The sequence below is a fragment of the Leopardus geoffroyi genome, chromosome D1 (assembly GCF_018350155.1).
Source record: "Leopardus geoffroyi isolate Oge1 chromosome D1, O.geoffroyi_Oge1_pat1.0, whole genome shotgun sequence".
Lineage (NCBI taxonomy): Eukaryota > Metazoa > Chordata > Mammalia > Carnivora > Felidae > Leopardus > Leopardus geoffroyi.
Window position 1 is genome coordinate 5576881 of NC_059329.1, and position 13603 is coordinate 5590483.

A 13603-nucleotide genomic window follows, 5' to 3' on the forward strand; every position below is an offset into this window, starting at 1 on the left:
GGAGTAGAAATGATCGCTTGTGGGATTAGCATTCAAATCAATAATGCAAAACACATCTCCCTAGCAAAGGCAAAAGCATAAATTCATTAATGTTTAAACTAAAAATAGAAATTTTTGGAGTTGGCTTTTCCTCTTTTTTCCCCTCATCTGGCTCTGGACAACATTCAACTTGACCAGTGTGTCTGAGTCAGGAATTACCTCAGCTTCCTTGCGTTTGAAAATCACATCTGTTTCTTCTTCAACTGCCTCCTGTCAGAGCTCCACTGGTTCCTTTTTGCATCTTTTACCAACACTTCCCTTACCTTAAATAACGTTCTACCCATACCATCCATGATACACCTCTTTCATGGGGGACTCACCACCGTGGTTCTTCTGACTCCCATTTTCTGTGTGGTAAGTGAAGCCCGATCCTTCGTGTCCCCAACCACTGTCTCTCCCAACAACCTGCCCAACCAGATCCAGACGGCACACCGGTGGGAAACAGTGTACCAGCTGCCTATGAAGACTACAATAAAATTCACTTGTATCACAGGCTGCTAGTATTTCCAGGTCTCCATCTTCTCCTTCCACACAGAAAATTTACCATTTCTTTTAATATTTATTTTTGAGAGAGAGCGAGAGAGAGTGAGAGCGAGACAGAATGCATTCTCACATGAGTGGGGGAGGGGCAGAGAGAGGAGGAGAGGTAGAGGTGGGGTACGGAGAATCCCAAGCAGGCTCTGGGCTGACAGCAGAAAGCCCGAGGCAGGACTCGAACTCACGAACCATGAGATCACAACCTGAGCCAAAGTTGATGTTCAACTGACTGAGCCACCCAGGCATCCCCAGAAATTACCGTTTCTTATTTCAAAGCAAAGACCAGAGTTGGTGGAAATCTAGGGTAAAAAACATGATAGGGAAAAAAATTGGAATTTGGGGTTCAGTCATGCTATGTCTGAAATGAATCTCCTCTCACACACACTACCTATCTTTAGGGGTAACAGAAATAGGGAGATAGGATTCTAAAGCATCTAGAGAATTCATCCAGGATACAGAATCCTCCCTAGATCCCCACATGGATAATAGAGCATATGGGAATCTTTAGCTGAGCAGGCTCATGAAAAACAAGAGAGTAATATTTTGCTTTTTGAATATAGACTAACAGTGAGATAATAAAAGGAATGTGCCATACATAAAAAGCCCTAATTTAAGTAACATTTTTATTGTGACTCATAAAACTCTACTCACCAAATTAATTTAAACAGCTGATAGAAATGCTGTCAAAAACACTTAAAACTGACTGAAAATCTGAACTCATGGCAAATAAGAACGACAACTCATCTAGCATAGAACCTAGGATGCTTGAATTTAACTCTAATCTTTGTCAATTTTCATTAATTTTCAGGATAATTAAATTGCATGTTATAAAAATGCACAGTTGAGTCAAAGTCAGAGTTCTGTAGCAAAGAGCAATGAAAACAGAAAACAAGGTACCAAATAAAAAAGAAAAAGTACACCTACAGGTAGAAATGATGAATCTGACAAATAAAAGTCATCAAATAAAAAGGAAAAAGTGAAGAGAGAAGGAGAGGCAGTGTGTTCGTTTGAGTTTAAAAGACTCAAAAAAATAGGGGCACCTGGGTTGCTCAGTCAGTTGAGCATCTGACTTGGGCTCAGGTCATGATCTCACAGCTCCTGAGTTCAAGACCAGCATCAGGCTTACTGTTCTCAGCTTGGAGTCTGCTTCAGATCCTCTGTCCCCCTCCCTCGCTGCCCCTCCCCCGTCTCATGCTCTCTATCAAAAATAAACATTAAAAATAAGTACGTAAAAATAAAAGATTCAAAAAATAGTATTTACATTAAAAAAGGAAATGTGCCCAATCATGATGAACTCGCTTCACAAAAATGAGATCCAAGTCTGACATATGAAATGATACAGGCTCACGCACCTCTTTCTCACATAGTAAGGAAAGAATCAGAATTCCTTCTAACTCAGAGAAAAAACAAAAATAGCCATTAGTCTTTTGCAGTAGAGCAGTTGAGGGGTCAATAAACAAATCTGGAGACTCTCACATGTGAGCCTCAGCGTCGCCATCCCCACGAGCTCATGTGTGAACCTCTGCAAGCAGCCTGGCCTATCTGTGTGATTTCTTCTGTTCTAAGTCAGACCTAGCTTCTTTTCTTCCTTCCTTTCCATCTTCCTTCCTCCAGTTCAATCATTCTTTCATTCTTTCTTTATTTTTTCCTTCCTTTCTTTCCTTCCTTCATTCCTTCTTCCCCCCTCCCTCTTTCTTTCTTTCTTCCTTTCTTCCTTTCTTGAATGTTGCAGATATTAAATGGACGTGATACCATCTCCTGAGAAGAGGGATGGGAGGTTGTTGAAGAGGACTGAGAAACCTGCTCAGAAGAATGACCAGAGTAATAGGAGGTTTAGTGAAGTGAATGACTCACGGGTCCGGATGGTGTTGAAAGGAATTCAAATTACCGCCCTCTGGGGGCTAGGGGTGCATGAGGACATTGATCAAGACTGCTTGTGGGTATCTTCAAATTTGAACACCTCCAACGAAGAGGATTACGAGTGATGTCACTTAGAATTTACACCCAAATTCCTAATTTCATTTCATTCCCCACTGTGTAATGCTGGCTAGCTCCATTTTAGAGACTTATTTTTTACCAAAGCAAAGATAAAGAGTCTACCCATTAGTACCATGGGCAATTTCTGCTATGATTGAGAATTTCCAAGCAGTTTCTCCATTCAGTCATAAAATCTTGAAAAAGCACTAAGGATGACAAAACAGGAGGCAAAATTCTCTTCTCTTTTGTTGATGTTGAAATTGTAAGAAGACAGCAGGGGCGGTTTTGTTTATTAAAACTTCAAGGGAGGGGCACCTTGGTGGCTCAGTCAGTTGGGCATCTGACTCTTGATCTCAGTTCAGGCCATGATCTCAGAGTTCATGAGATCAAGCCCTGCATCAGGCTCTGTGCTGACAGTGCAGAACCTGCTTGGGATTTCACTCTCCCTCTCTCTCTGCCCCTTCCCTGCTCGTGCTCTCTCTTGCTCAAAATAAATAAGTATTTTTAAAATAGAAAAATAAAACTTTAAGAGAAAAGGCACATCAATTAGAAGGAATAAAATTTTTTTAAAAATCTAACAATACCAATTTCTGTATAGGATGTGTAGCAAATGGTACGGCCACTTTGGAAGACACCTTAGTAGTTTCTTACACAGCTAAACAAAGTGCAGAAATCACACTCCTGGGTATTTACCTAACTAGTTTGAAAACTTATGTCTCCACCAAAACCTGTGATTCAATGTTTGTAGCAGGCTTATTCATAACTTCCAAACACAGAATCAACCAAGCTGTCCTTCAAGAGATGAACAGACATGCCACGTGTGGTCTATATGTATGATGAAATACTCTTCAGAGATCAAGAAGGATGAACTATCGAGGCACACAAAGACATCTATTAATCCTAAATGCATACTGTTAACAAAAAAAAAACAATGTAAAAATGTCAAATTTCGTGTGATTCCATTTAGAAGACACCCTAAACAAGACAAAAACTACAGAGAAACAAACATATCAGTATTTGCCAGGGATTTGGTGCAAGGAGGAGGGCAGGGCTCAATGGGTGAAGTGCAGGGGATTTTTCTTCTAACAGTTAAAGTATTCCGTATGATACTGTAATGGTGGATGGTGGATACATGACACTGCACTTATCAATACTGATACGATTTTCCAGCACAAAATGTGAACTTTAATGCATGCCAATTTAAAAATACACACATACACACACGTGCGTGCGCACACACACACACACACACACACACACAGATCCAAGAATCACAGGACAAAATTAAGAATGTGATTAAAGAATGGAACTGTATTATAAATGGAGGAAAAACTCCTCACTGGAGGTGGTAGGGGGTTAAGGTGCTGACCTAAATAACATGGGAAATGAGTAGAGTCTAAAACTCCATACATAACTTCATACCCCAAAAATGCACAACACTACACTCTGGTTGATAAAACATTTTCCCCACAAGAGTGTGTATGAACAATTCTGAAACAACTGAAACTACTGTACGCGTAAGCTACAAGTGAACAATTAAGTGGATGGGATGCCTAAGGAGAGCCAAGTTTCCCGCTGTTGCAGTAAGAGGTTACAGACAAGCAAGGGGAATGAGCTAAAACATTCCATGCGGTTGGATCACTATGGACTCACATTTAGCATGATACAGAGACGATGCACACAGAAACACTGACAGAGAGGCATAGATACAGGAGTTAGTACACACATATGTATTTTCCTGCTCTGTCAGCTGAGGGGGCCTGAAAGGAAGAATATCCCAACCGCAGTAAGTACTCCGAGGGCCCAGATTTGGGTTTCTAACACCATTCTCCAATCAAAGGACTCCTCGGGTTAACAGCTGATTCTAGGCCTGAGGCAGAAAATACACACGATGAGCCTGGAGCATCTTATAGTGCTATCAAGTGAGGAACTGTTCAACACACACACACACACACACACACACACACACACAGTGATGGGCATATGTCCAAGTACACAGCAGACAATTGCAAGACCTGACCAGTACTTTTCAGAACTGTTAAAGTCATCAAAAACAATGAAAATCTCAGGGGCGCCTGGGTGGCGCAGTCGGTTAAGCGTCCGACTTCAGCCAGGTCACGATCTCGCTGTCTGTGAGTTCGAGCCCCGCATCGGGCTCTGGGCTGATGGCTCAGAGCCTGGAGCCTGTTTCCGGTTCTGTGTCTCCCTCTCTCTCTGCCCCTCCCCCGTTCATGCTCTGTCTCTCTCTGTCCCAAAAATAAATAAACGTTGAAAAAAAAAAAAAATTTTTAAAAAAACAATGAAAATCTCAGAAACTGTCAGATGAAGGAGTCTAAGGAGATACAACAACTAAGTGTAATACAGTATCTTACATGCAAGTCCGGAACCGAACAGGTAAAAGCCAAGGATATCTGAATAAAGTGTGGAATTTAGTCACTAATAATGTATGAATATCAGTTCCTTAATTAGGACCAAAGTACCATATGAATATAAGACATCAATAATACAAGAGAGAAGTTTGGAACATGTGATAACTCTTCTATAAATATCGAACTATACTGAAATTAAGATTTGTTAAAAACATAAAGGTTAGAAAAGAAAAACAAAGACCTACCTACTGAAAATTTCAGGACAGAGAACAACAGTTGGAGGAATCCACGATGTGAGAAGTTGCCCTCCCATACAAAGAAGTGCCAGACAGAAAGCTGGTGATGACAATGAGACAACGTAATAGAGAAAAACAAAGACCCCCCAGAAAAGGGGGAAGAAAAATGACAGTCAGGTTTTTCCAGTAAGGAAGAGAAGCTAAGTATGGAGAAATCCAGCAGGACAATGGGAAAAGACCAGTTATAAGATACAGAAAAAAAATGTTCCTAAAATAAAACAGATGATCTACAGGAAGAGAGAAAGCCTCCCCATCTCTGTGGATACGCCTGTATCTTCTAAACGTGATGTGCATGATTGAAGGTTCAGTTATTAGTGTTTATTTTACATGCAGGAGCCAGTGTCCACCCTCAGCAGTCTTCCTCCTTTTCAGACCGACCTGCCACATCTCATCACTTCATGTAAAGTATGCAAGCAGAAAGTGAAAAACACAGGTTCCTTCCAATTTACATAGACCCACTATTCAAGATCTCTGTTAGGAATTAAATTGCGTTATTAATTTGGGTCGCCTGGGTGGCTCCATCGGTTAAGCCTCCGACTCTTGATTCTTCCCAGGTCATGATAGGGCCCTGCGTTGAGCTCTGTGCTGTGAGGAGTATGCTTGGGACTCTGTCCCTCCCTCTCTCTCTGCCCCTCCCCTGCGTGCACAGTCTCTTCCTCTCAAAACTAAGCATTTTTAAAAACCGTATTTAAAAAGAAAGAAAAAAGAAAAGTAAACAGTTTGTGAGTTTGAGCCCCATGTCAGGCTCTGTGCTGACAGCTCAGAGCCTGGAGCCTGCTTCAGATTCTGTGTCTCCCTCTCCCTCTGCCCTTCGCCGCTTGTACTCTCTCTGTCTCTCAAAAATAAATAAATGCTAAATTTTTTTTAATTTTGTTAAATTGTGTTAATTAATTCATGTTATTAAATGAGATAATGTAACAACTTTCCTAATGAGATACGGTGACCATGTTCCTAAACTTTAATAGGCAGCACCCACTAAAACAAAATCAATGGCCTAAGAAACACAACTTTTAGAGGCTTTGTGCCCCACCAGTGACGTCTAACATACTAAGTTAAGCCACTTGAAATACCAAGATCGGCTTGAAATCTTGCAGCCAGCAGAACTGGCATGTCGTTTACTACAGTTTAACTGTGAGGCCTTGTCTGTGTCTTGAGAACAAACGCATCAGCCTTCTTTCGCACTGTCAACACCTGAAATCTACACAAATACTGTTTCTAAACTGACAAGGGTCCACATTGTAAAGAAACTGCACTCTCCTCAACACCAGTGGGAAACGTTGCGGATACTACATGTCAAACGCAAGCACATATCAAAAAGCACTGAACTAAGTACAATTCACACAATTCAGAGAGACTTGTACAATTAGCGATAGGGAAGTGACATAAAGCCCATTTCGGTCGTGATTCTGGAAGACCACACAAAGCCCTGGAAAGAAAGCCCTGGGGTTCGAATCAGACTGACCTGGGTTTAAAATCCTGCTTCTGTGGCTTCTAATCCCTGACAAAGGAACCTACCAAGTTAACATCTCCAAATATCCATTTCCTCACTTGCAAGAGTGAGCAATGGAGTCTCCCAGGGCTGATGCAAACTTTTGTTTTGTGTAGCACTTGTCATGCATCAGGCTGCTTCAAGCACTTTATATAAATTAACTTATTTACTCTTCCTAACAACTGTAGGAGATACGTGGTTATATTACCATCATTTTACAAAATGGGAACGATAAAGTACAGAAAGGCTGGATAACTCGTTCCAGCTCACACAGCCACTAAGTAGGTAAGCTGCATGTTCAACCCAAGGAGTCTGGTTCATTTTTGCCCTAAACCGTTAGTATATTAGAATACCATTATTAAAACAATTAATAAATCAAGTCTCCTCCAACCACCTTATTTCTAATCCATTTCTTTAAATACTGACATGACTTACTTAATGAAAGAGAAAAATTATCCATTACTAAGTGACAGTAACAAGAACTATATTAGAATTTATCTATTACTGTATCTTAATTCATCAATAAAAATGTTAAGTGATTATTGCACCAGCGAGTTCTCCAAGATTCCATATATGTTAATCAAAGAATTGTTCAGTGAATGGGAGAATGTGTAAGAGTTATTCCAAGAAAACCCCCAAAGTCATCTTAACCCTAAGTAAGGCTAACTAATCCTTCACAGTTTTATGGTCAATTAGCAAGGCTGCTAAAACGCACATTCCGAGTCAGAAGAAAACCAACCTAACAGTTAACATATAAACAAATTATTGCTTATAAAAAATAAAAGGGTTCATATCAGCTAATGATTCTGGAATGGGGAGCACTTTACAGTGAGCTCTGCATTCAGAGGATTTCTGAGTCCCCAAGACTAAGAAAAAGCTGTAATGTGTAAGCCCCAAAGGCCATCTCCTTCATCCTCCTCATTAGCTCCTTCCCAACAAATATCCCCATGACCTCACTTTGATTCTGACCTAACATGTGCTAAGTTTTTTGAAGATAATAAAGCCCCACTCTAACAGACAACCTTTAAAAAGAGAGACAACTTGGGGCACCTGGGTGGCTCAGTCGGTTAAGCGTCCGACTTTGGCTCAGGTCATGATCTCACGGTTCGTGGGTTTGAGCCCCGCGTCGGGTTCTGTGCTGACAGCTCGGAGCCTGAAGCCTGCTTCTGATTCTGTGTCTCCCTCTCTCTCTGCCCCTCCCCTGCTCACGCTCTGTCTCTCTCTATCTCTCAAAAAGAAATAAATGTAAAAAAAAATTTTTTTTAATCAAATCAAATAAAATAAAAAGAGAGACAACTTAAACGAATATTCTTTCACTATTCATGTCCTTGTGATTATATTGAGAGGAAATGCACTCAGCAAAAGCAGCATGAAACTCCACTTTGTGAACACCCAGTAAATAACTGGTGCTTACTGGAACAGCAACCTCAAGTTTGCTCCAGGTCGTTAGGAAGTGAATTCCCTAGAGCGCCCATCTCTGATTTCTATCCTACTGCGCGAGGACTTTTTCCGACACCACCATCACCTCCACCTCAGGGCAGCAGATGCTCTCCAACCAACACATCCCCAGCCCCCCCAACACAACTAAAACTGGTCAGAGCTGCCACAGCCACACCAAAGTATGGGACCAAACTTAATGCCACGTTAACAGTGTTTTTCTATCTGCAAAGCTAAAAGGGAGCTGTGGGGAAGGCGCTGCTCTGGCTTGATGAAAGACTGGTCAGCCTACATATTTAGGCAGATACACCATGGATGCCCTTCTGAACAGGGATGGTTACCTCGTTGTAAGGAAACAATCGAGCACACAGAGTAGTCTGGGTGTCCGTCCTTCTGTCGTTAAGGGTAGCCTGAATGTCCAAGACTCTGCTTGGCTTGATAAGGAAAATCCAAAAGGATAAAAACAACTGGAACAGCCATAACCCTCATTTATTTTACATTGCCTTATGTGAGGAAGTTATGCCATTTAGACTGCCTCTCCCTTAGCTCTCCCTACTCAGTCAGGGCTTTATCACAGATGCTCCTTTGTACCATTCAAGCATTCCAATTTCCGAGAAATACTCAATGCCACACCTAAGAATATCAATACATTTTACTACTTAATTGGAGCTAAAAATGGGCCTTGCTGACTACGGCTGGAAAAGCCATAATTTTTCAGACAACTAAAATTAGATCATTTCGGTGAGCAAAAGACATATTCCAAATAAAGCAGTAAATTTAACACAAAAAGCCTCCAGCAGGGAGGGCATAGTTCACAACCATCTTTCTTTGGAGAGCCTTTCTCGGAGTTTAAAAGCCCCTTTGGGGTGCTGTCCTGAATTAGCACAGGGACTGCTGGAGCACCAATATGAGGCGATGGATGAGTATGAGCAGCCTGTACTTAATATTCCTAATTTGTAAATGATGAGACAAAAGACAGCAACAACCAGTTTCTAAGCCAAGAGAAGAGAAATAAGTGGGAAAACGTTGATCTGGAAACAGTTCTGTCCCATTACTCGTAGGGGCGTGAACCACTCTCTAATGCACATGCATTTCCAGGGAGTCCTAGGAAAGCAGGGACGAAACAAACGCATGGCAGAGGCCAAACTGGTTTTCCGCAGCAAGATCTTGCAGACCCCTCACGTCCTTCTTTTTACTGCAGGCCAACCGCTCAACTCAAACTTCAACCTAAAAACCAGCAAATGATCAAACCATCCAAAGGAGGACATGCTTAGTTGATAGGGTTATTTTGAAAGGAGAAAAATTGGCTTCTCTAGTCTTATTTTCTGACCTAGGAATTTAAATCTTTCTTGAGAAGAGGAAGTGTAAGTCACCTACAGATGAGCGAACAAACACATTTCTCGTCTCTACCACAACGTCCTTGTTGGTTAAGAAGGTGAGAGAAGTAGGTGTTTCTCCATCGCAATCCACCCATATTCTAACCATGCTCCCCAAAATCAATGAACATAAATCATACTGTTGGAAAATCGCCCTCTGGTAGGATTTGAGGATTCCAGCAATCAAAATTCCTCTGAACCTGGTTGAGACTCTCCACTCCCATGCTAAACTCCCCCACTCAGAAGATAACTTCCTTTCTCATACAGTGTTTTTCTGTTCAAGGAGTTGATCAACTCTTACATTCTCAAAAATGAACCCTAAGAGACTCTTAAATACTGAGAACAAACTGAGGGTTGATGGGGGATGGGGGAGAGGGGAAAGTGGGTAATGGACATTGAGGAGGGCACCTGTTGGGATGAGCACTAGGTGTTGTATGGAAACCAATTTGATGATAAATTATATTTAATATTAAAAAATGACTGCACTGTGGAATTTAAATGTAATTTAAAAAGAGGAAATCTAAGCAAGCCAAGGTCAGTCATAGTGCAGTGACCTGTTGAAGACAAAGCTCTCACTGACTCTGACCAGTCAAGGTAAAGCTGTTGCCTTCGTCCTCGGATAGCCTGTATTGCAAGAGTTATGAAACGACATTACCCAAAAGAGAACAGCTACGTCTTAGACACATAATCACCTGTTAGATCCACGCCAGTATCTGGTCGACAGATGGCAGGCATTTCATTTTATTCTGCAGACATTTAAATTTTACAAGATTGTGATTTTTAGATTTGAAGAACAACCCATTGTTACTAAGAGGGAAAAAAAATCTAGTATCTCGTGTCTAGAAAAACTTGGTATTTATGAAATCCAAACCCTGTTGTACAGTCACCTTCTAAATCATAAGCACCTCACTTACAAACACTCTGTCATTGATATCTTCAGGTAGCAAGCATCCTGCCTGCAGCTCTTTTCATGCCCTACTTGAGCTGCAACTCAAGGCAACTCCAGGAGAGCAACTGAGCTGTGCTGGGCCAACAGTGCCCCCTGGTGGTTACCCTGTCAAACTGTCTGACCTCAAGCGTGTGGGACTTGGGCACACCCACCTTCAAGTCTGTTGACATGCCTTCAGCACCTGCATAGATTTATCCTCAACATTTCCTCCCTGCTCTCACTCCGTGATGGGCAAGGTGGGGAGCATATGACACGACAATGTGAGGGGTGGTGAAATCTTTAGAAACTGAGTAAGAGCAGCTTTCAAAATCATAAACGTCCCTTGCCAAGACTCTAATACATCCCTTAGTGGGGCATCATCTCACGCCACCCCTGGAAAATCACAAGGTCTCAAGAGAAATAAATGTTACTGATGGAGTTGGATTTTTTCTTTTTTTGTCATCCAGCTAAATTTATTCCATTTAAATGCCCATCTTTTATTGGAGATTAGACTTTCCTATTTTGGGGAAAGTTAAAATGTCCCTTTTTTATGAAATGGTGACGTTACAACATGATCACTTTAACAAATTATCCTTACTTGGCCAAGCTCACCAACTTTATTTGGGTTTTTTTTTTAACTGATGGACAATTCTTGAAAATAAAAAATCAGAAAATGGTTTGGTTTTGGGTAATGACTGGCCCCTCTTCCCAGTTATTCTCATCCCTTCTCTTCCACAATAATTAAGTTTACTGGGGTAGTAAGACATCCCTGCACCTGTACGAAGATTGAGGACAGTCAGTCCTTGGGTTCTTCTCACTGTCCATCACTCTCTCACATGCATAATAGACAAACCACCCCTCACAAAAAGGTCCATGTTCTTAATAATTTGTGTTTACCTAGGATGAAAATCTTATCAATAGGTAGGTGGCATCACAGCTTGAGTGTAAAAGCCAGATCCACCTCTGGGAGTCAGATATGTTTAGAAAAATCTGGTAGAGTCATGGTTTGAGGTCACCTGGAATCTATCTGTAGAAGGGACTCAGATGTTTCCAGAGAAAGCACCTACTCTAACAGGAAACAAAGTCAGGCAAACAAGTTTGCCCCAGTCTTCATCCATCTGATCCTGAGAGAGAGGAGATTCTGAGTTCTATATGGAGTCTGTCACTAAGATTTGTTGTTCCCTACCACCCCTCCCCAACACTCTATGGATCCCTGAGTAGTAAGGAAAAAGGAGAGTTACCAAAAAATTCAAAGAGCTATTTTTTTTTTACTACAAACCTACAAAAGACATTACGGCAAAAAAGTATTTCTGCTCTGATATCTACTGTGCATATAATGCAAGGTAGCTCTCACACACCAAGAACATCATATAGTAAGAGAGCACGGCTCATTTATGGTACCTGAAGGCAGCATGATTTAGTGTGCTAACACTCCTCCTTCAAAAACAGTCCTGCCACCATACTACCAGCATCTTCAAGGTGGACACACACACACACACACACACAAAGACCTCAGTAGATGACCTGCCACCACCTCTGAGTGTAGAGTCCACTATGGCTACATGTGAGCCACCCTCCAGCTCCCACCAAGGCCTCTCACAAATACTGTTATGCCAATAATAGAGTGTGGGCTTGGACAGGAAGATCCCCAACTTCAGTCGAAGTTAAGAACCAGAGAAATATGGATTACAGGAGGCTGATACCAACATACAAATTCTGGGTTTCCCTGGCACATGAGTATTCTTATTATAATGTTTTTCTACCTCCAAGGAAACGGCGTGCACGTAATTTGCACTTACACATCTCCAGGAGTGTCGAATTAAATCACTTGAAGACAAGGACCTAGTCTTCATTTGCCTTAGTCTCCAAACCCCCCATCAGTAGAAAATGAAACATTTATACTTGACTTTCCCTTCTCCCCTCATTCTCTCTCAGCCTATAAACATATAGTTAATATACCGAGTATATTAGCAGTGCATTGAAGGATTCCTGAGACGTCTTCAATACCCTCTTTGTTGGAATGGTCTGCATAGGAGCATCTGTTAGAGATATTGTGGAAATTCCTTTCTGCATCCCTGTAACTAAGAAGAAAACAAAATTAGCATACAGAGCAAATTTTTAAACCATCTGCGAATGCACTCATATATGTACACACAAGCACACGTACTCTGTGCTTTTAAAAATAACTGCATTTTAAAATAACTCAGGGTTTCAGACACCACTTCTGGCATAACCCGCCATTAACATCAGCATGAGCTGTGTGGATCAGGAACCAGAGGCCATCATTAATAAGACAGCTGTGTGTGGAAAAAAAAATACATGAGGAGAACCAGAACATGTATCAGTTTGTATAGCTAGTGGTTTCCTTATCTGAGTGCTTCAGAGCTGCTGGTAATCTGTTTCTGTAAGGAAGATGCCTGGCAATAAAAATAATTAATGGTACTTACTTGGGGCACTGGTACTTTGTGAAAAGTCAACACGTCCTAACCTCTATCACAGCCCAGGACGCAGCAGTGTGGTGCATGGATAACAAATTAGCTAATGAACCATTTGGAGTCTGACAGAATTTGAATCATGCTCTTACCATTTTCTATCTGTGGGACTTTGAGCCAGTAACTTCATCTCTTTGAGTCTAACTCGCCCCCCTCATAAAATGGAGATCCGCTCTCCCACCAGAGTTCTTGTGAGGACAGAATTACAAAATGCCTGTGTAATCAGGTGATGCCTGGAACTTCTCCAGTTGCCTCTAGATTAGAGCGAAGGCACCAGAGCTGAAGACACTAGAGGCCTGATGCTCCCACATTCTACAAAAGTAACAATTCCCTTCAGAACTTAAGAAATGACTGGAGGCCCCGCCATCGCCAGCTCACAGAAGCAAAGGAATAAAAAAAAAAATTGAAAGCAAATCCTCGGAAGAAAAAGTAACTGGCCTAGGAGGAGAACACTGTTGTTATTCTTCCCTTGCCCTACAAGAAAAAGAGAAAGGACAGGTTTTCTGCAGAAGCCCAGTTGGGGAGAGAGGGGTCCGCCCCTGGTCAAGATGGGGCACTGGGTACCACATTCCACTGTGAACGTCTGCTGAGGTGGTATAATTCCTGATCATCCCTTGGTGCCTGACTGAGTGGAGGGAGAAGGTTCCAGAAAGACTTATTAAC

General features: G+C 41.6%; 1 protein-coding gene across 1 annotated transcript in view; it reads right to left on the reverse strand.

Moving 5' to 3' along the window:
* GUCY1A2 (guanylate cyclase 1 soluble subunit alpha 2) overlaps positions 1-13603 on the reverse strand; it is a 338126-nt gene that overhangs the window by 285422 nt on the left and 39101 nt on the right. Inside the window, exon 3 of the mRNA XM_045482650.1 lies at positions 12408-12529. Coding sequence (XP_045338606.1) covers positions 12408-12529 — 122 coding nt within the window. The remainder of the gene's footprint in view (positions 1-12407; positions 12530-13603) is intronic.